This window comes from Callorhinchus milii, unplaced genomic scaffold (genome assembly GCF_018977255.1).
Source record: "Callorhinchus milii isolate IMCB2004 unplaced genomic scaffold, IMCB_Cmil_1.0 Scaffold3, whole genome shotgun sequence".
Taxonomy (NCBI): domain Eukaryota; kingdom Metazoa; phylum Chordata; class Chondrichthyes; order Chimaeriformes; family Callorhinchidae; genus Callorhinchus; species Callorhinchus milii.
In genome coordinates this window covers 25,568,604-25,589,883 of record NW_024704744.1, presented here as the reverse complement: position 1 = coordinate 25,589,883, position 21,280 = coordinate 25,568,604, and the positions used below count along the sequence as shown (strand labels likewise).

Below are 21,280 nucleotides of genomic sequence, written 5' to 3'. Positions count from 1 at the left end.
TTCATTTCATTTTAACTACAGTAATTTCTGAATGGTAACCTAAGAAGCGTTGGATTGGGAGCTACAAAGTAAGTTTACATACACTGGAATATATACACCATATGATGATCCATACTCTACATTTAACAGACTATACTTTTAATCTAATTTCAATCACATTTTGCATTGGTAACATAAAAATATATTGGCTCTTTCATTAATAGTTAACCTCTTGTACCCAAAAGGGAGAATTGAGGCTGCGAGCGAGGTAGATATGACATGTAGCTGGGGAAATAAAATAAGACCAGCCGTGGCTCTCAGTGATTTCTTTCTGCAGGGGGGAGAATACCACAATGTATGAAGGAGAGAAGCCCTTTGGCCATAGCATCACCAGCATTTATTCTTCAGTGTCAGGCAGAAAACTTTGGAACCTGTGGGGGCCAGACGCACTTGGTGTAAGATTTGAAATAGGCCCTCTCTCATCGCACTAAAGGCAGATGTCACAATTAGCAGATACTAAGCTAACCTCGAGCCACAGTCTGGTTTTGTATGGTAAAGGTCTCTCTCCCAACCGAGATCTCTCCCTTTGCCAAGGGCATATGCCATCCCTGAGTGCATGGAGCATCAACAAATGCAAGTTAACTCCTAAAATGTATGTAATTCTTGTACAACTGTAGTTCAAATTAAATAAATAATTGATTAAACACTGATAGCAATTAACAAGTTTATAAGACTGGAGGAGAAATTCCACGTGGGTTTAGATTTACCCTCTTTTAGCATTTCAAAGCGCGCGGAATTTGACAAAACCTGTAATTCTTTTAAGAATTACAGAAAAAAATCTGAAGAGTGTGTTGTAAAATGCTAAGAAATTAGAGAAAATCTGGGCCCAGGTGGAATTTTCCCCGCAAAGTTTCAAATAAATATATATATTCCACAAAGCTGAGCAACGGTGGCTTGTATATTAGGTCTCCACCTCAGGCCTTGCTGTCAGAACTGTCAAGACTTGTCAAGATGCTACACCTTATTAAAATTCTCCAGTTTCTGTTATCCTGTAGCTCCACTTACAATGAATGCCAGAGAATAACAAGTCAACAATCTAGATAGTTACTGTCATGCATCTCTCTGCATCTACTATTGTGGTGAAAGTATAAATTGAGGCTTTGTGGGTCAGGAAACTCCAGGTTATTGGTGCACTGCAGCTTCCTGAACAATTTGCTATTTTTATTAGAACTCTAACACAGATCCCACCTCTCCTGCGCTATGATCCCATGCTGGGAATCGACTGAAATCAAAACTGTGGGCCCCTTCAGTGTGTGATTCTTATTTCAACAGGCTGATTGCAGAAACTGTTCCTTGGAAACGTGGGAAACTGGGAGAAGCCTCTAGTAAAGACCCTCCCTCTGATACCGGACACTATTGGGGAGAAATTCCACTTGTGTCTAAATGTATTCTTTTTGTGTAGTATTCTAGAGCATCCAGAATTTGGCAAGTTGTTGAATTCAATCTAGACTGACCCTCTAATACAGCACTGAAGGAGCACTGCATTGTCGGAGGTGCCATCCTTGGATGAGACGTTAACAACAACAACTACTTGCATGTATATAGAGCCCTAAATGTAGGGCAAGGACTTGGAGCACTTTACAAGGATGGGGTCAGACACCGAGCAAGAGATCTGAGGAGCAGGGCATAGGCACATTCAAAGAAGTAGGTTTAAAGGAGCCAGGGGAACATAGAGCAGGAAAAAAGGGGAAATGGAAAGGGGAAGATTCTCCCCAGATCAAAAAACGGTCATTCACCTCCTGATTGTTTGTGGGACATTGCTATGCCCAAATTGGTTGTCACGTTTGTGTACAAAGAAACAGTCATGATAACAAGAAAACTCTGTGAAGCGCTTTGAGACATTTTGACGCAAGGCCCTGGGTAAAATGTGGGGATAATTATATTTATGTCTAATATCTGCAGCTTTTCAATAAAAGTCTTTTCTAAGAAATGTTTCTTTTTAAATCAAACAAAAAAGTAATCATACGGAAAACTAATCATTGATAAATACTCGAGACTTAGAGTTCAGAATTTTAATGTTTTGCCCAAATTTGATCCCAGGAATGAACTTATCAAATCTAAGCAGAATCCCACAATAGGTCATAAAATGAGGCTTATTCTTCAATACTCCAGCCTTCCTCTTCAGTGTTGTTCTTCCAGACTCATTGCAAAATGTTATAATCTGCTTTAGTGTCTGTACACTGATGATTCAGTCTTGAGAGAAGACGGCTCAGAGAGGACTTCATAGAAACATATAAAATGTTGAATGGGATTGCAAAAATAAACCCAGATCAATATTTTAGGATTCACTAGACAGCAGAACAAGGGGACATAGGTTTAGAATTTCAAAGGGCAATTTCAGGACAAAAAACAGGATTTTTTACTTTACTCGGGGTGCAATTAATGACTAGAACAGGTTGCCAGGAAGCGTGGTTTAGGCCAGGACACTGGACTCATTTAAACTGGACGTTCTAGAAAGATGAGATTGGATGGGCTAATAGGCCTTTATCCAAACCAATCTTATGATCTTGTGATCTCGGCTATCAACCTGGCTCCTCATTTCTGCCACCGATTAAATCCTGCTGGTGCCTTGGACACATAGGTCTGCTTTCTGCACCTTTCCAGATTGTGCCACTTCACTGCGTCCCAGTCTCACAAACAGAGTGGAGTAGAAACTCCACCTGGTTCTGGATTTATTCTATTGTCTTAACATTTCAGAGGATCCAGAATTTAGAAAATTGTTGAATTCAGTTTTAACTTTAAAGTAATTTTTTGATAGTTCTTCAAAGAACTTATGGAAAATAAGGCTTCAGATAAATATAGTTTCAGAATCAAGACAAATACTTTAGCTCTGAAACTTTGAGAGAATAGAGTAAATCCCGAGCCTGGTAGAATTCGTACCCCAGTGTTCTCCCAGAAATGTTACTTATCTGATGTAGCTTTTAATACGGTGTTAAAGAGCTAAAGTCAGGTCAAAATACATTCCATTTTTTTTTCACGTAACTACCTGCCGCAAACATAAAATCCTGTACCAGCAAAGCAGGAGCTGAGAAAAACAGATTTTTTTCTTCTTCCAATCAATGCTTTTGCTGAGCAATGTTTTATTTTTCCTTCGACAGCTTTTGAAATCAGGATGAAAACCAGGAATAATTAGCACATTCAAACTGGGCAGTAAACACAGGCTGACTTTGACAGATTCCCAAAGCACTTAAACCAAATCACCATTTCCTTCTGTCAAAACATATAATGTGGTATTAGCAAGGTATGTCAATGCATTAGCAAATTATGTACCTTCTACCTCAAGAGTTAGAAACAGTTGCTATTATTTCAACTTGCGTCAGTGTTTCCATAAAAGGCATGCTGAAGTCAAACGCATTGCTTTCTAGCATCCTCACAAAAATAGCAATAGTGTGGGTGAGAAACCAGGCATCTGAATAGATGAGTGATTATGTGGGTGAGAAATAGTGAGTTCCTCAGTGGGTTGAAAACTGTGTAGGCAAAATAATGACTTGGGTTATTCTTCAGTGCAGTCAGTCAGGAAATTAGCATTCAAACTTACGTCTATTTCTTTTATTTCTAAGATATTTTTATTCATAATCGGGTCTAATTTGTGACGTTCGCAACTCTGGTTCCTTGTGGCAGGCACAATTTCTGATCTACAAAATTTGTGGTGTCAGCCTGGCTAAGTTATAAACTGGTATCAAAGGTGCTTTATCAGATACAAGGATATTTATCATTATTTCTATTATTCTCAGTCAAAAAGACATGAAAGATGGTCCGTAAAGTAAAACATTGGTTGCAAATTCCAAGTTATTAAAAAAGAAATAATAACCTTTCTAAATGAGTCATTAGGTGATGACCTAATGACCCAGAAGTTAGTCAGTTTAACAACATAAATTTAAACCAGACAACATGGATAACAACCAAGAAATGTAGAAATAACCACCACTAAAGTAGCAACGACACAAATTGAGTGGTGCCTTTTGACTGTGTAGCAAGTACATGTATTTCTTTGATCTTCAGGTTAACAATTGTTTACAAGCTGTGCTCTAATAAGATGAACTATCTCTATACTGTATTTGGCAGCAAACCCTTGCGATTTTGACCAAACATTCAGCATTAGGTTTGGCTTGGGCAGTCTGAAATGTGCCTGAGCTATGTTGCTGAAAGCACCTGGAGGTGGTTCAGGAGCGATGTCATTCACACAGGATGTGTAAACGTTGGAGGTGCCAACTGCACTCAATTCATTCCCGCAAAGTCTATTCAAAGCTCTCAAGATGCCCCATAGACAATGATTGTACTTTGACACTCATTCACTACACTGCCAGAAGCGAAATGGCTTGAAACTGCAGTATAATATGTCCTGAATTCAGTCAGTCTTGGAACAGGTGGCGAAAAACCTTTGTCAACTGTATTTTAACATTATTAGATCCCTCACTATGTGACCAGCTCTTTAACAACATTAAAAAACAAACACCCGCTTTGGCATCCTACACACATGGACATTGCTGTGTGTTTGTTTTTCAGACCCCAAATAAAGGCAGTGTAGAGCGGGCAAGTATAAGCCCGGCTTCCCTTACCATATCACTACTGCCAGAAGCAAAATCACAATATAATGTGATCTGGAATTAATCAGTCCCTGAATGTGTAACATACCACAAAACGCCTAATTAATAATCAAAACCTTAAACCAAACTCTGATATGATCCACTGCTGAATTTTGTTCCTGATTTTATTTCTCTGCTTCCTGTTGAAAACATATCAGACTGCTACTATGGGATAACACTTTGCCAGCATCAAGGTTATTGGAGGCAATATCACTAATCATTATACTCTCCTTAACTTCTTATTGGCTAAAAGACATATTTATTTACCAGACAGTTTGCTTCAACCAAAAATAATTAAGTTGATAACATTGAAGGTAAGTAGAACAACAACAACAACTTGCATCTATATAGCACCCCTCACGCAGGGTAGCGTCTCAGAGGGCTTGACAGTGGCGGAGCACAACTCCGAGCCAGGCAGAGTGGAAGGTGACCATAGGCACGGTCGAATAGGAAGGTCTTCAGGCACAACAGGAACCATCTGTCTTCATGTGCAGCTGTCCTCTGTCATTTCAACTCAACTGTTTGGCAATAATAATATTAATGCGTTGTAGTTGATACAACACCTTTTGCATTGGAAGCACTTCATACGATTTACCGTAAAGTAAATAGTATATTTGTAGATGAACCTCAGCAGCCAATTTGCACAAAGCAATGTCCCACAAAAAGTCATAAAGTGAAAGACCAATTTTATATGGGAGATTGTTAGGACACCAGGAGAAACTCATTTCTCTTTTCAGATAGTTTCAAGGGATCTTTAACATTCACTTGAACAGGCAGATAGGACCTTAGTTTAACATCTCATTTGAAATACGGCACCCCAACAATGCAGTGGTCCGCCATTACTGTCTTGGGAGTGTCAGACAATACTTTCAAATCATAAAATGATAGAATTATACAGCACCAAAGGAGGCCATTCGGCCCATCATGTGGTGCCAGCTCTTTGAAAAGAACTTCCAAATCAATACCACTCCCATGGTCCCTCCCCATAGCCCTGCAAACTTGTCCTCCCCAAATAATTATCCATTTCTCTCTTAAAAGTTGTAATCGAATTGGCTTCCACCACCCTTTTAGGCAATGCATTCCAGATCCGAACTCGCGGTGTGAAAAAAATTCTCCTCACCTCCTCTCTGTTTCTTTTAACAACTATTTTAAAAAGGTGTCCTCGGGTTACCAACCAACCCACCAGTGGAAATAGTTTCTCCTTGTTCATCCTATCGAATTCCCTCATATGAGATGTTAAACTGAGGTCCCGTTGGCCTGTTCAAGTGAATCGTAAAGATCCCATGGAACTATTTGAAAAGAGAAGGGAGTTTCTCCTGGTGTCCTGGCCAACTATATAGTTAAAAGTCCTGATGTGGGGCTTGAACATACAACTTTTGGACTCAGAGGTGAGAACACTGTCAACTGAGCCTAGTTGACACACAATGACAGACCCCATTTACAATCCCATTGTCATCCAAGTCTTGATTATTCTGAGTGTATGGATTGTTGATAGGAACAGCTGCAATCCTTGAACATTCATCTTGTTTATTATCAAAGAAAGTGTATTATAAACAAAAGATAATACTTATTTGTGTGTTTATTCCTTTCCAGCCCTTTAGTCGTTTTTGCTTGGAGCCAGTCATTACATCAGTTACTTACCTGTATCACATTGAGACATTTTTAAAACTTTGTGTAATATCACTGAGGGGATCAGAACCGACGGTGACAACTGAACCACTTTCTTTAATTTTGATAAAAATAATGATTCTTGCATTTGATATAGCGCCTTATCACGTCATTGAGTCACCTCAAAGCTGTGAAAACCTCTTTGAGACTCTCTCTCGATGTGAAAGGTGCTATATAAATTTACACTGTAGTTGTTGAACAACCTTCTGATCCACAGGCAACAGCGCTACCATCTGAATCAAGGTGACACACTTTGACATTGTGATACTATCTGATTATATTAGTTTTTATTAGGCTGAAAATGTTATCAATCCTCATTTTATATTCCACAATGTAATTTCTTTTCAACCTTTTTAAAAAAAAATCTGGAAATTTAATCAGGAACACAGATGGTTACTTTTTATTTTACTCAGATCCTTGCAATATCCTTAATTGAAATTTTCTCATGTCAGGTGGTTCATTTTCAATAAGCAAATCTGCCTTTTTTGTTTTTCTAAGTTCCGATTTCAAGGCTGCAACATTCAACAAGACTCAGTGAAAGCATTTACAGTTTTGTTCCATTCTGTTCAGTGTACACACACAAAAGAGTGAGTTCTGCCCTCCTTACAATACACGAGAGACATTCCTGTATGCACAATGGATCGCTGCAGCATGGTTACACAAATACGGGGACACACAATGAGCAGGCATTTCTGTCAATATCTATGTGTATCACCTCTGGTGAAGGGAAATAAAATCCAATATTCCCACTAAATATCAGGTAGAGGCCCCATACTATATGTAAGAATGAAACCAGAAAAGGATGGAACTGTGAATTTGGAGCCGAGAAAGGAGGGTGGAGAAGGCTAGACTGGTTTCAGTGGTGAAGGTGGCAGAGAGGTCAAATAGGTAGAGGAATTGGAGAGAGCCATGGTCACAGAAAGAGAGGTCATTTATGACTTCAACTCAGGCAGTCACAGTACTGTGGGCAGCACAGAAGCCAGATTGGAGGGGCTCAGGGAGTGCAGGGCGAGGACTTGGCATTCATTCATATGAAGGAGCGGAAAATCAGAGAGCAAGTTACCTTAAGACACTTCTGCACAATTCTAGTGGTCAGTTACACAGTGGTCAGTTCCAGAGGGACAACAATACCGGCCTCAAATAGGTCAGTAATCCACCTTCTCAGTTGAGCGGAAATAGGCACAGTGAGGCTTTAAGAGGCATTTATTAATAATAATAATCCTTGCATTTGGTATAGCGCTCTTTATCTCATGTTTTCTTTTAATGTTCACATGAACTAGTAGTCGGGACCTCGGTTTAACGCCTCAACCAAAGAACAGCACCTCTAGCAATGCAGCGCACCCCCAGCATTATTTTGGAGTATCAGCCCAGACTGAGCATTTAAAGTCCAATGTAGGGCTTGAACCCATTACCTTCTGATTCAGAGGCGATAGTGCTACCAACTGAGACCAAAGTAGGATATAAAATAACTTGTTTTTCAACTTTCACAACTATAATTCAGCAATACTAGGGGAATACAGCACTATAATTTTATCTTGTACAGAATTATAAATTGCGTAATGCTATTTAACATCTAATAATGCATTATGACCTGTAAATCATCACTCAATAACCTCCCAGTCACAATATAATGAATTAATACTTCATTGTAGATACCATGATATATTAAGTACATAGAACACACTGAATGTCAGCATACATCACTGTTCACATTCCTAGCAAAACGGAATGAAAGCACACATCAACTGCATCAGATCAATCAAATAATAGCACCCAAACACCAAACTGAATTCAAGGTTATTGTAAAACATGTAACTTTGCTCTCATGGTTTCTGACAACACCTGAAGCATTGCTGAGATCACTATCATGCAACCACTGTCAGGTACCCAAACAGCTCTGTGGATTGTATAAACTGTTTTCTTCTCTGCAGAATTTAGTTTTAGACCTTTTGTTTCAAGTGATCTCTTGACAATTAGAAGTATAGTTTAGGAGTTTGCCATAGCATGTTCATTGTTGAAAGACAAAAACATGAACATACCTGTAGCAACTTCTTTGGTGGTGGGGTTTGGAGTATATCCACCTGCGTATCCAACCTGAGTTGAAGAGACACCACTCTGCGCCCAGAACTTTTTCTCAGCACCCCAGAAACAGCCCATGCCTAAACAAAACAAAATACAACTATTTAACAGTATAAACCACCAACATTGTAGCAGTCTGACAAATAAATTAGGATCATGTCTAAAACAAAAAGCCTTCTCGTACTCCTCCTATACCAGTAACTGACACTTCTAACAGGAAGCTGGCGCTACGCTAGCGTAGCTAACCACCCTGCCAGCTAGTGCACTCTGGACTCTTGGGATTGAATCTAGCTTAGACTGATGAAAGTTTTGTCTAGCACTTAATTAAACTGTCTGGAATTCCCTGCCTCTATCCCTCTACCTTTTTGTCCAGCGCCTTGGGACATCGTCCCGACGTGAAAGGCGCTATACAAATGTAATTTTGTTGTTGTTTCTTTAAATCCCTCTCTTCAACTGCACTGATGGTCACCTCCCCTCTCTCTCTCCCTCACTCGGTGTCCAACCCAGTCATTGTACAACATGCTCCCCTGCATGAAGGGTGCCATATAAATGTAAGTTATTGCAGTTGTTGTTGTAAAAGTCCAGCACTCTTAAGTGAAACCCATTTGAGGGAGACTCAAACCAGGTACGATTATGCATGGGTCCAACAGCATTGAAACTTCCCTTAATTTGGCACAAACTGGAAATCTGACTCAGAGAGAACACAAGATGGAAATGGCCCACTGATATAAGAGAGGTTGTTCTTCTGAGGTTAGAGAGGCTAGCACCGTACCACATTGTTGTGGCACTAATAGAAGGAGCTTTGTTCTACATCTAACACAGATTATATCCCTACCTCAGGAGTGTATAATGCTTACATTAGTCCCTGAAATAATGTTCCATTTTTTTTTACAAAAGTTCAGATTTTGGAGAAAATGAAAGTATGAAACCTCCAACAAAACAAACAAAAAGCATATTGGGATTGACAAAGCACTCAAATAAAAAAAATGTAGAGTAAACGCACAATCACAATAAAAAGCAGCTCAGGACATGACAATTCTCAAGTGCGTCTGTGAATGTCAAACTGACCCACAAAACTCAACTCCAAGACAATCCTGGAGTGGTCTGGGATTTGGGGTTACTTATACACAGGCAACATTGGCTTTCAGCACTCCAAGATGTTATCCCATATAAAGGGCACTATATCAATGTGAGTTGGTATTGTTTCCTATGTGAGACCCAATTTATGACTTGAGACACTTGCACCATTTGCATTGCGATTTCCTGTTTGAGCACTTGTTCAACACCGAATGATTTCTAGCTGGAAGCGCAGGATGATCTTAATTCCCTTGGCAATGAAATATGATTTGCATTAAACATTTTTGAAAGAGATAATTGTATTCAGTGCTTCAGCTGGAAGCCAAATTGAATACTCAGGCATCACTTATCATGTTTGCTGTGAAGGTTTCTCATAAGTGTAACCAGAACTGCTTTGTGACATGAACTCCATTGGGTCTAACTCTCCTTTGCAAGTTAACATTCAGGTGTTACTTAGAATTACATAGATATTACAGCACAGAACCAGATCATTTGGTCCAACTGGCCCTGACACTGTTTATTCTCCACACAAGTCTCAACCCTCTTAATCCACATACCTATACCCCTCTATTCCCTTCTCCCTCACATATGCATTAAGGTTCCTCTTAAACATGTTGATGCTTTTTGCTTCAACCACAGCTTCGACAGTGAGTTCGCATTCTCATCACCCTCTGTGTAATGAGTTCCTCCTAAACTCCCTGAAGCCCACTTCAGGACTTTGAACTCATATAATCTGAGATGACACTCCAGTACAGTGCTGGTGGTGTGCTGTATTGTTGGAGGTGCATCCTTTGAATGAGATGTTAAATTGACTAAGATCCTGTCTGCCTGTTCAGGTAGACGTAAAAGATCCTATGAAACTATTCCGAAACAGAAGGGAATTTCTTCCAGTGTCCTGGCCACAATCCTCTAAACTAAATTGGTCATTCACTTAATAGCTGTTTGTGGGACATTGCTGTGCTGCCATGTGCATGCACAAAATACACTTTACAATATATCCAGCACTTCATCCTCCTGATATGAAGGCACTTTATAAATATAAATCTGTATTGTACTGTATCCTGTGAGGTGCTTTGAGACGTGATCCCGAGTGTCAGCCTAGACCATGATCTCAAGTCCTCGTCACAGTACTTGATCCCACAATCTTCAGATCCAGAAGTGAGAAGGCTGCCAACTGAGCCAAGCAGACAGGTGAAACAACAGCTTCACATAAAAACAAAACCCAAAGGCAAAATCCCAAATACAAAATATGTTTGGAGATGTGAATGGTTCATTATGTTTTTATACAAGTTTTCATCAGACAAAAGACTCATTTTATGCCTCCCCCATTTTCTGGGTGCGAAGGTTGTTAAATTCAATAACAGTGTTAATGCAGATTGAGGCAATTTCAGGCTTCTTTCAGTTTGTAAATCAGTCTCGCTACCTCCAACAAGACATAAATCTCCTTCTGCAAGGTATCACTTCCAATGCTGTGTGTTTTTAGAGCTATTAAGACTTATCCTATATTTGTTTAGCAATGTGACAAAAATGTGTGGCCAATCCTTCAGCCACCTGAACCCCACTTGTTCTCTGGAATTCTCTGCCTAAATCTCTCCAGCTTGAACCATCCTTTTCTGCTTCCAAACCCTTCTAAAGATCTATCACTTTAACTGTGCCTTTGGTTATCTCGATTCTATCTCCCATTGAGGTCAGGCTCTCACTCCATCTCTCTGAAGCACTTTGAGCCGTTTACCTACATGAAAGGAATTCTGTAAATGCAAGTTGTTATTGTATTGGAATTATGGCAATTTTATAAACCAGTAGAAAGTTTCTTCAAACAAATATACATCACAGTTTCATCCCTGTGACTAAAGCATTGAATCATCTTAATTTGTATAAGCAATTATTCATGAAGATGACTTTTTAATATCTATATAATAGCTTTGGCAAACTACAAGATTACACAGCATTTCCAAAAACAATTCTTGCATATTATGACATGAGTCCGTTGTAATCTGTTCCACTTATTAATATGGAAAAGCTCAGACACATTTCATGATTAAGCTGATGCTGACCCATTTTCACTTTGCAATATATGCCATAAGCAAACCACCATTTTTTGTGTCTTAAAGCACTTTCAAAATGACTATCTTTTTCATAAATTCAAATTCACCTAAGTATAGATGGATCTAGGACCACTTAGAAACACTCTTAACAAAGCCATCGAAAATATTGTGGATTAAACTTTGAAATTGCCAAAGGGATACCTAGTGACATACTGCATTTCTAATAGATTTTCGGTCTTTGAAACTCATTATTTGATAGAGGAACAAGTCATTATGTCAGCAATGAAATCCACTCACAGCGAGCAAATAAGAATTGAATACACTTTAAAATAAAAATGGAAAGAGCAAAGCAGCCAGAATTGATCTGATGACATAAGACCAGAAGGCTTCACGATACTGGCAAATCAGAGACAAAGCAGGTTTTAGGTTGAATACCCTTTAATTCATACCTGAAAAATTAAAACGTGAACCATGTGAATCCATTTCACATGATTAGTACTTCACAGAATACCACACAGACAGGATATTTCATGAACGGCAAAACAGAAAGAGCACAAGAGTACCAACACACACGGTTCAGATGCATCTTTTCTGATCCAGACTTTAAGCAAGGATTGTAAGAGGAGCATTTTATCAATTAATTTTAAATTCTCTATGACATTTTTTCTAAAGGACTGTCATATAATTAGCTTCAAGTCTTGTCAGAAATGATTAATAACTATGCTTTGTTCCCAGGTACAAGTCTGAAAAGAAGCACTGGCATATTCAATAAGGAGATTTTTATCAGTGATGATAATAAATGTTCCTCCTGCATTTCTAGTTGTTAGAGTATGGCACTTAAATCAAAATATATACCAACAGGATAAGATACAATGCTTTTGTGAATTTCTAATCCATCTAAAGCAGCTGTTACCCCCAAAAAAAGAGGCTTGTAACACTTTTCTGTACATTGAAACCACAAGATAAACTTTACTTTGTTGATCCTTTTTAAAGGATGTTTCTTGTCCTTTGTACTTAGTTCAGCCTGATTTATTTGGTAACATTCTTGTCACTGAGTCAGAAAGTCGTGGGTTCCAGCCCTGTATTGGGACTTTGACTTCACATAGTCTAAGCTGACAGTCCGTTGTAGAACGGGTGGGGGATCTTCCGTCAGATGAGACGTTAAAACTGAGATCTCGTCTGCATGTTCAGGTGGTCCCTGAAGATCCCATGGTAAGATTCAAAAAGAGAAAGGAGTTTCTCTCAGTATCCCAGCTAACAATCCCCCAAATAAAATTGGTCATTTACTTCATGGTAGTTTGTGAGACATTGCTGTGTGAAAATGGGTTGCCACATTCACCTAGCGACATACAGTCACTACACTTTACAGTAAATCCTGTGAAATGCTTTGAAACATCCACCTGACATGAAAGGCAATATACCAAATGCAAGAATTATCATCATTATTATTATTCACTCCCTGATCAAGACGGCAATCAGACTTCCCTGTAAGCATTTGCTATTCTTTTGTGGGCTGAAAGATGCTCAGAAATTGTCTGGGATATCAGGTTTTCCCTTTCTAAAGTGAAAACTCTAGCAGCTCACCCCTTTCTCAGATGAAAAAAAAGAAAACTGACTGGATTGAAGAAAAATTCTGTTCGATTAGATATTGGCACCAAGAGTTCAATGGCCATGACTAATAAAGCTGTTATTAGCATCTTATTGCGTTCAGAGTTATGGGACAATGTTTTCCTGATGTAGCATTGATACACTAATATTTAATGCTTCAGATTCAGTGCACCTCATAATAATAATCCTTGCATTTAATACAACGCATTTCATGGCAGGAGGTATAAACTGTATATGTGTATCGATTATCATCTGTAGGGAAACACAGCAGCCAATTTGTGCACAGCATTGTCACACATACAGCCATGAAATGAATTGTTGACCTGGAGACTGGGATAAACTCCTTTCTCTTTTCAATTAGTGTCATGGGATCTATAACATCTACTTGAACAGGCAGATGGAACCTTACTTTAATCTTGGTCTCATCCGAAGGACAGCACCTGCATGAGGTAAGCAGGATCTCCTTGGGGCTGAACTTGCTCCAAGGTGACAGGTTTGGCACCAAAATGTTGGAATCGAGCCAGCCCTCTGTGGCGGTCTTGGTAACCTGGTGCCCCAGCCAGGTGGGTCTACAGGACTCCAGGGCACTGCTGGTGACAGACCAGCCAGCCTGGCTCATCATTACGACTCGGGGCAGTGACTCTGCTGATTCATCAACTGTTAACTGTGCAAGCCAAAGCCCTAACGGGTGGAGTGGTCCTAGCTGGACAAGCAGTGGGATGTTTGCCAGGCAGTGCTTTCAATGTATGCTTTCTATGTATACCACACCGACTTACAAGAACTCAGCTCCAAGACAGTATAACTTTGGAGTCGAGTTCTTGCAAGAAGGTGTTACATACACGAGTTTCCCTGCAGGAGAAGCACTTTACACCCCAAAGCTGTTTTTTCCAGGAATGAGAAATTATTTATACGGTAATTTTCCCACAAGCACATTTTAACCTTACATGTGAAGTAGCAAAAATGGAAATTCTATTCTCATACTTAATCATGTCACTAATCTGAGAGTGGCACATACCTCCCTATTCCACAATCAGTACCAGATTGCTTAAAATAGTGGGGTTGAGCGAGAGAAGGCCCTTTTAGTTCAATTCTATGAATGACTCATGTAATTGGAAAATAAACTATCTTACTTTTCATGTAAGCGTAACTTACCAAACATGGCCATCTGTACACCTTCAGGGAACGGTTCGACAATCCTATTTCCATTGACGTGATGTGTTGCTGAAAAATGTAAGGAACAGTTTTAAAATGAAGACAAAGAGAGATGTAAGGCAGCCCAATATAATTATGGAAATGTCAAGCCAACATATTTCCTGGGAGAAAGAGAAGTATTTTAATCTACTGTACAGAAGGCACATATTTTTCAATACATTTAATCCCGTGAAACTTTCTATTGCAACAAAACGACAACCGCCTACGAAACAGCAGTGGGAGATTTAATATAAACAAAAATATGATTTTTATGTAACTCAACACAATAATAAAATATGCAACAAAGTATTGCAAATTTTAGGCAACTAAAACAATGCTAACCTTCACGCACTCTCCCTTCAAAGACCTCCACAGTCTTGCTCCCCACTATATGACCACCTAACCCCCTACCATCTTGCAGGCTCTGGCCTGCTTCAAGTCCCCCGCCTCATTCGCTCCACTATTGATGGACTATTCTGTCACTCTGCCCCCACCCTCTGGAACTCTATCCCGCAGTCCCTCCGCCTCGCCCCCTCCCTTGCCTCCTTCAAGACCCATCTCGAGATGCTCCTCTTTGACCGTGCTTTCGATCTCCCTGGAAAGTCTCATACAGTCCACTGGATGCCCAGACACATTCAACTGATTTTTTAAAAAATGTTATCAAAGAATTGACCACATGACCAGTTTTTAAATCGCCCACAAAATATACAGTCAATTCACTTTACAGTATATTCCATAAAACGCTTTGAGACGTTTCAAAAGTATATCAAATGCAAGGATTATTATTATTTTATTATTAAATAACAATAAAACAAACATTCAGTGAATTTCAAAATCGGGTGTTAGTTTTAAAACAACTGATGCAATGCAAAGTGCAGCAAGAAGCTGAATCCAGGTTTGCTCACATTGCTCCCCTGCCAGAATCACAGACTCCTTGATTCCAGCAATATAAATTCAGCAAGTCAGTTTATTTTGGAATGTAATTAATTTGTGGAGTGAATTCAGTGATCCTGCAGGTGAATTGTGAGGGGGAAATGTGAATTCTTCTCTCTTTTCTGCAGTTTTCTCTCTTTATGACCCAGTGTTAGCTGGTCAGATACAGCACAGATCAGATGCAACACCAACAGCAGCAGCAAATTACATTTATGTAGTGCCTTTGATGTCGGAAGGATGTCCCAAGCCGCTGACAGTTAAGGGTTTGCACCCAGGCTGTGGGTTGGAAACAAGAGGGGTGGAGGGCAAGAGTATGAGGCATGGTCAAAGTGGAAGGCCTTCAGACAGGCATTGAAGGAGGTGAGGGAGGGGGATAGTAGTAAAGATTCGGGGATAGAGTTCTAGAGGGTGGGGGCAGAAAAGCTGAAGCCAGTGGAGCCGGGTGAGGATAGGGGTGATCGGTTCACAGAGCTTAATATGGGAGAAAGTGCAGAATGCTGAATAAAATCAACAATCTGAGAACACTGATGTGATTTGTTTTATCCCATGTCCCCCTCAAGACCTTTGTGAATGAGACCGCCAATTTGGTGCCACATTTTGGGCAGGTATGTGCTATGGACTCACGCCAAGCAGGACCTGAATAAAAATGACTGCATTCAAATTCACTTAATGTGGGAACTTCAGAACCACCAGGAAAGTTTCATTCTGGTAGGTTGGGTGTATTCAAACCCAGGTCTTAGAGGCAAAGAGACACTGCGACTCCCAGCCTAATGGACCAATTTATAAACAAAATGAGAATTTCACAAGACGTTATTCTATTAACTTTTTGCATTTCTAAAAATATGCAAAGATTTCACAGCGTATCCCTTTCCAGTTTATATAATTGTAGAACTCTTGCTGGTACAGGAGTTTTTTTTATAAAACCAGCAGCGCTTATCTATTTAATAAGCACTTTCACTTTCAGGAAGCTTATAAAATACTGACCCAGATACAACGCTATTGTTCCCTTCTAGTTTTATTGCAATGTATTTTTCCACTGGACAAAATGATTGCTACCTTATGAAAACAGAACCACATTCATTAGGATAATCAGATCACTTAACTGTCTAAAAACAATGCAAATCTAAATGGCAGTGGACCATGGTAATGAGTCAGAGTAGAACACTGAAGGTTAAAATGAGACTTGACTTCCGTTCTTTTGTGTTCTGTTGGAAAAGAATAGCAAAGGACACAACTGACAGTAATCTGCCCAGCAAACGCAAGCAAATGACTTTCTCCTTAAGAAAACCATCAGAACCGAAGTGTCCAAGGTCCAAAATTTGCCAGGATTGTTTTTATCAATTGTGTGTACAATTCAGTAACATTAGAACAGCAGAATCCTCACAGTAGTCTCTGATACAGAGGCCAAATCACAGTGAGAGGTGCTGAACTACTCAACTGACATAGAGCACTGCCTTTTGCATGAATGTCATGGAACCCATCGTTCAAATGCTTCATTTTAAAATAAAAAAAAACTCTTCTCTGCCTTGGCTGCCCTAATTCTCATTCCCCACCCCCATCGTTACTGATATTTCGAAACATCAGAGCATCACTTCACATCACTAAGGCTTTCATGCAAACAAAAACATTCGTGAAGGTTTTTGTAATATTTGTCGATGAGTGTAATGCAAGGTAATCCTGTGAAAACCTTATAAAATAGTGGGCGTCTCTGGGTAATGGACAGGAGTGGAAACCTTTGCTGATTTCCACTTTGTTAAGTAACCCACAGTCAAACCATGTTACACTATCCTGTGAAGTGCTTTGAGACATCTTGACAACATGATAAGTAAGGTATTATATCAAATGCAAGGATTATTAATATTAACAAGCCAGTTGCACTGAAGCCAATTGTAATGCTCCAAGTGGCTGAGACTAGCTAACTACGCAGTTTGAATGGATTTGATCTTGGGAGTTTCCGAGTCTGGATGCTCAACATTGCTTTTAAAGATAGACAGCATTCTGTTACAAAAATCTGTTTCAACTTGTGAATGTTCCAATGTACTGAATGTGGTCCCAGTGATGAAGAGTCCACAACTGCAGTTTGAGTCTGGGGAGGTGGGGTCGAAATGTCTTTTCTTACTATTGAAGAACGCACACATTTTTTGAAAACGCTCAAGTTCAGCAAAAATAATTCACATTTATACAATGCTTTTCATGGCAGGAGGAAGTCTCGCAACGCTTTACACACCTGACTGAGAGCATGAGCTGGAGGCTTGGATGGGGGGAGTGGTTGAGAAGATGGCTGAAAGCATGGTCGAAAATATAGGTATTAAAGCATCTTTTTAAGACTGGAAAGGAGGAGGGTGAAGCAGAGGGACTCTGGGATGGAGTTCCACAGAGCGGGGGCAGAATGGCTGAAAGCTTGCCCATCAATGATATTTTGGGGGTTGGGCAAATTCAGTCTTAATTTGGAAGCCACTTATGTTCCCTGGTGTTTTAATAGAACTGTGGATAACTGATCTTTAAAATTAAGACTAAAGTTTAAAAAATTAACAATTCTGTAAGATCTCAAATTTCAAACACTACCTAATATTCCCATCTACTGAAGTGTGCACAAAATGCCGTACAGATAAATTAGCCAATACCAGCTCCAAAACTGTTCGATTTATCACATACTGCATCTTTCTAGAGGAAACAACTTACGGGTTCTGTAAACAGCAGATCTGTCAGCAAGGCTCCCTCTGTCTCCTCGTCCCCCTTGACCTCTCTGCTGCCTTCGATACCATTGGCCACTCTATCCTCCTCCACCGCCTCTCCTCTCACCTCAACCTTCATGGTTCTGTCCTTGAATCATTCAGATCGTACCTCTCACATTGTCTCCACTTAATCTCCACAAACGGCTTCTCCTTTAGCCCCTGCACCATCTCGTGTGGCGTTCGGCAGAGATCTGTCCTTGGTCCCCTCCTCTTCAATATCTATATGTTCCCTCTTGATGACATCATCCGCAGACATGGGGTCAACTTCTACATGTATGTGGATGACACCCAACTCTACCTCTCTGCCTCCACTCTTGACTCCAGGACCACTGCTGTCCTGACAGAATGTCTGTCAGACATCAAGTCGTGGATGAGAGCTACAGTTGAACGTCAACAAGTCTGAGGCTCTCCTGATTGGCTCCTGTCAGTGCCTCCTCACCTCAGGCGGTGACAGATCACCATCCATGGTTGCACACTCCACCTCACTGAGCCAATCCGGAACCTTGGCGTCTTGTTTGACTCTCAACTATCCTTTCTACCCCACATCCATTCCATGACCCGCTCTGCCTTGCCCCATCTTTGCAACATCACCCAGCTCCGCCATTGTCTCACACTGCAGGTCGCCGAGACCCTCATACATGCATTCATAACACTGAGGCTTCACTATGCAAACTCCCTGCTTGTCGTCCTCCCCAACTCTTCCTTTCGTCTTCCCCTGGTCCATGCCTTTGTCACCTCTCGTCTGGACTACTCTAACGCCCTCCTCGCTGGTCTCCTATCCACTACCATCCATAAAATCTGAATCATTCAAAACTCTGCCGCCTGCATTCTCACCCGCATGAAACTCTGCTCCCCGATCACCCCAGTCCTTGCCAGACTGCACTGGCTGCCTATCCCAGAGAGGATCGATTTCAAGATCCTCACCCTTGTATTCAACTCCTTGCACTCCTCTGCAACCCCCTTCTTCTCTGACCTCCTCTCTCCTCAAAATAGTACCCGTTGCCTTCGTTCCTCCGGGTCTGGCCTCCTCCTCGTCCCCCAAGTCCTCCGCTCCACCCTCGGCGGCCGTGCCTTCGGTCACTATGCCCCAAGGCTCTGGAATTCTCTTCTTCACTACCTTCACTTTGCTCCCTCCCTTCCTATTTTCAGGTCTCTGCTGAAGACCTTTCTTTTCGACCTTCGGTCACCTTCCTCCCCCTCCCCCTGGCTCGGTCCCGGGATCCGTTACTGTGAAGCGCTCTGAGACGCCGTCCAGCGTGGAGGGTGCTATGTAAATCCAAGTTGTTGTTGTTGTTCGTAGGCTGCAGATCATCCAGAACTCTGCAGTCCGTGTCCAATCTTGCATCAGGCTCCGTGACCCTATCACCCCATCCTCACCTGACTCCACTGGCTTCCCATCACACAGAGGATACAGTTCAAGATCCTGGTCCTCACTTTCAAAGCCCTCCATGACCTTGCTCCCCCCTACCTCTGAGACCTCCTAACCCCCTACTAACCTGCCCGCTCCCTCCGCTCAGCGGGCTACGGCCTGCTTCATGACCCCACCTCGCCCGCCCTACCATTGGTGGGCGGGCCTTCAGCCACTCTGCCCCCATCCTCTGGAACTCCATCCCGCAGTCCCTCCGCCTCGCCCCTCCCTTACCTCCTTCAAGACCCGTCTCAAGACCCTTCTCTTCGACCGTGCCTTCAACCCTCCTTCCCCCACTGCCCTCCACTCTCCCCGATGCCGACCCCCAACTCGGGTCCGAAACACTGATGGTCCAGTGCCTTGGGACGTTCTCCTGACATGAAAGGCGCTATACAAATGTAATTTTGTTGTTGTTGTTACATTAGGGCTCTAATATGCAATATATCTTATCCGACTGTACATCACACTGGTCCCTGGGAACATCGCTCCAAAGCAATGAAAATCCAGAGCAGAGTTCCTGCAGGTCAATGGGAATTCTAAAAGGATTTTTTTCATAAAGGAATCCTATTTAGAAATTCTGTACCACAAATGAATCCCAAAAGTATCCATTCATTAACGAAACAAGAGTATAGAGTTTGTTTAAACTGAATATATTGTTTTAGAGTAGTGTATTGCCTGATTTATACTGTATATAGTCAAGCACTCCATTTCTATTGTATATACTACATAGTGAGCATTCATTTATATTGTATATAGTGTAGGGTAGCACTCCATTGATATTGTATTGAGTGTAGTAGCGTAGCAAAATGCCTGATTTATACTGTACATAGTATAGTATAGTGTGCCGTTTATACTGCTTGAGGTGACACACGTCCAGCTTGAGATGACAGTGAGTGGACAGAGCAGGTTTATATTGTCCAGTCACCCCAAACAATTTGAGATGGTTTTACAGGATCAGCCATATGTGCACTGCATTGACATAAGGGCATTAGGGTGACAATGCATGGCTACAGGTAACATACGTTAAACAAAAATAAGGGATCCTGGGGCTGTTTTTGAAGATAGGAAAACAAATTTTAATTGAAAATGCATAACGTATATGAATAGCAGACGGACAGACAGGGTAGAGAGAGATTCAAATCCATTTCACCTCAGCAGTGAGAAAACCACCTTTGTCAAATGGATGCTAAAAGGTTGTAAAGGAAAGACATAAATCACAAATCTGATTTTCACCACATGCAAACCAGCCCAGGTACACAGACAGACACAGACATATGTAGAACAAAGCCTGGAAGTTCCAGCAGCGATTCTCACTGCCTTTAATATGGTTGCAGCATATTGGCAAGGTCATCAGGTTTGGTGCAGCTGACGAGGCTCCATACACCATTAACTCCAACTCCGGAGAGTGTGTGCAGCAAAGTCCAAATGAACTAACAGCTGGCAACGGCTGCATTTAAATCTCAAAGCCTCTTTCAGTTTTTGAAACCAACAACTTCATAAGCCACAGCACATCGACAATCAGCGACATAATGCATCCACAACAGTGAGGCAATGGTGAGGGGGATAGAAGCACTATTAGGAATCACTGCAATAATCAACCCCTTCTCCATTCAGATTTATAGATTTATTATTATAAAGGGCAGGTATTTAATTAGGACATTTACACTGAAGTTTTGAGTTGTTACTCAACAGAACACAGCATCATAATACACGTCCAGCAAATATGCAAAAATAAAAATGCCCATTCAAAGGATTAATGCTTCCTGTTTTCTAAGCCATGCAGCAGCTGACATTACTTGCGAAGGTGTCTGGGGCTTGAAGCATTAAACAGTCTGCAATCTGTGATATCTCTCTCTCCCTTTTTCCCTCTACCCTAAATGTATGCAGATTTTGTGCCTGCAGGCTGGCTGC

At 40.9% G+C, this 21,280-nt stretch overlaps 1 protein-coding gene across 2 annotated transcripts in view; it reads right to left on the bottom strand.

The window, feature by feature from the left end:
• msra (methionine sulfoxide reductase A) overlaps positions 1–21,280 on the bottom strand; it is a 190,856-nt gene that overhangs the window by 118,054 nt on the left and 51,522 nt on the right. For both annotated transcript variants that reach the window (XM_007904467.2, XM_007904469.2), the window contains exons 2-3: positions 14,255–14,323; positions 8,333–8,452 (exon numbers count right to left, since the gene is read on the bottom strand). In XM_007904467.2, coding sequence (XP_007902658.2) covers positions 8,333–8,452; positions 14,255–14,323 — 189 coding nt within the window. The remainder of the gene's footprint in view (positions 1–8,332; positions 8,453–14,254; positions 14,324–21,280) is intronic.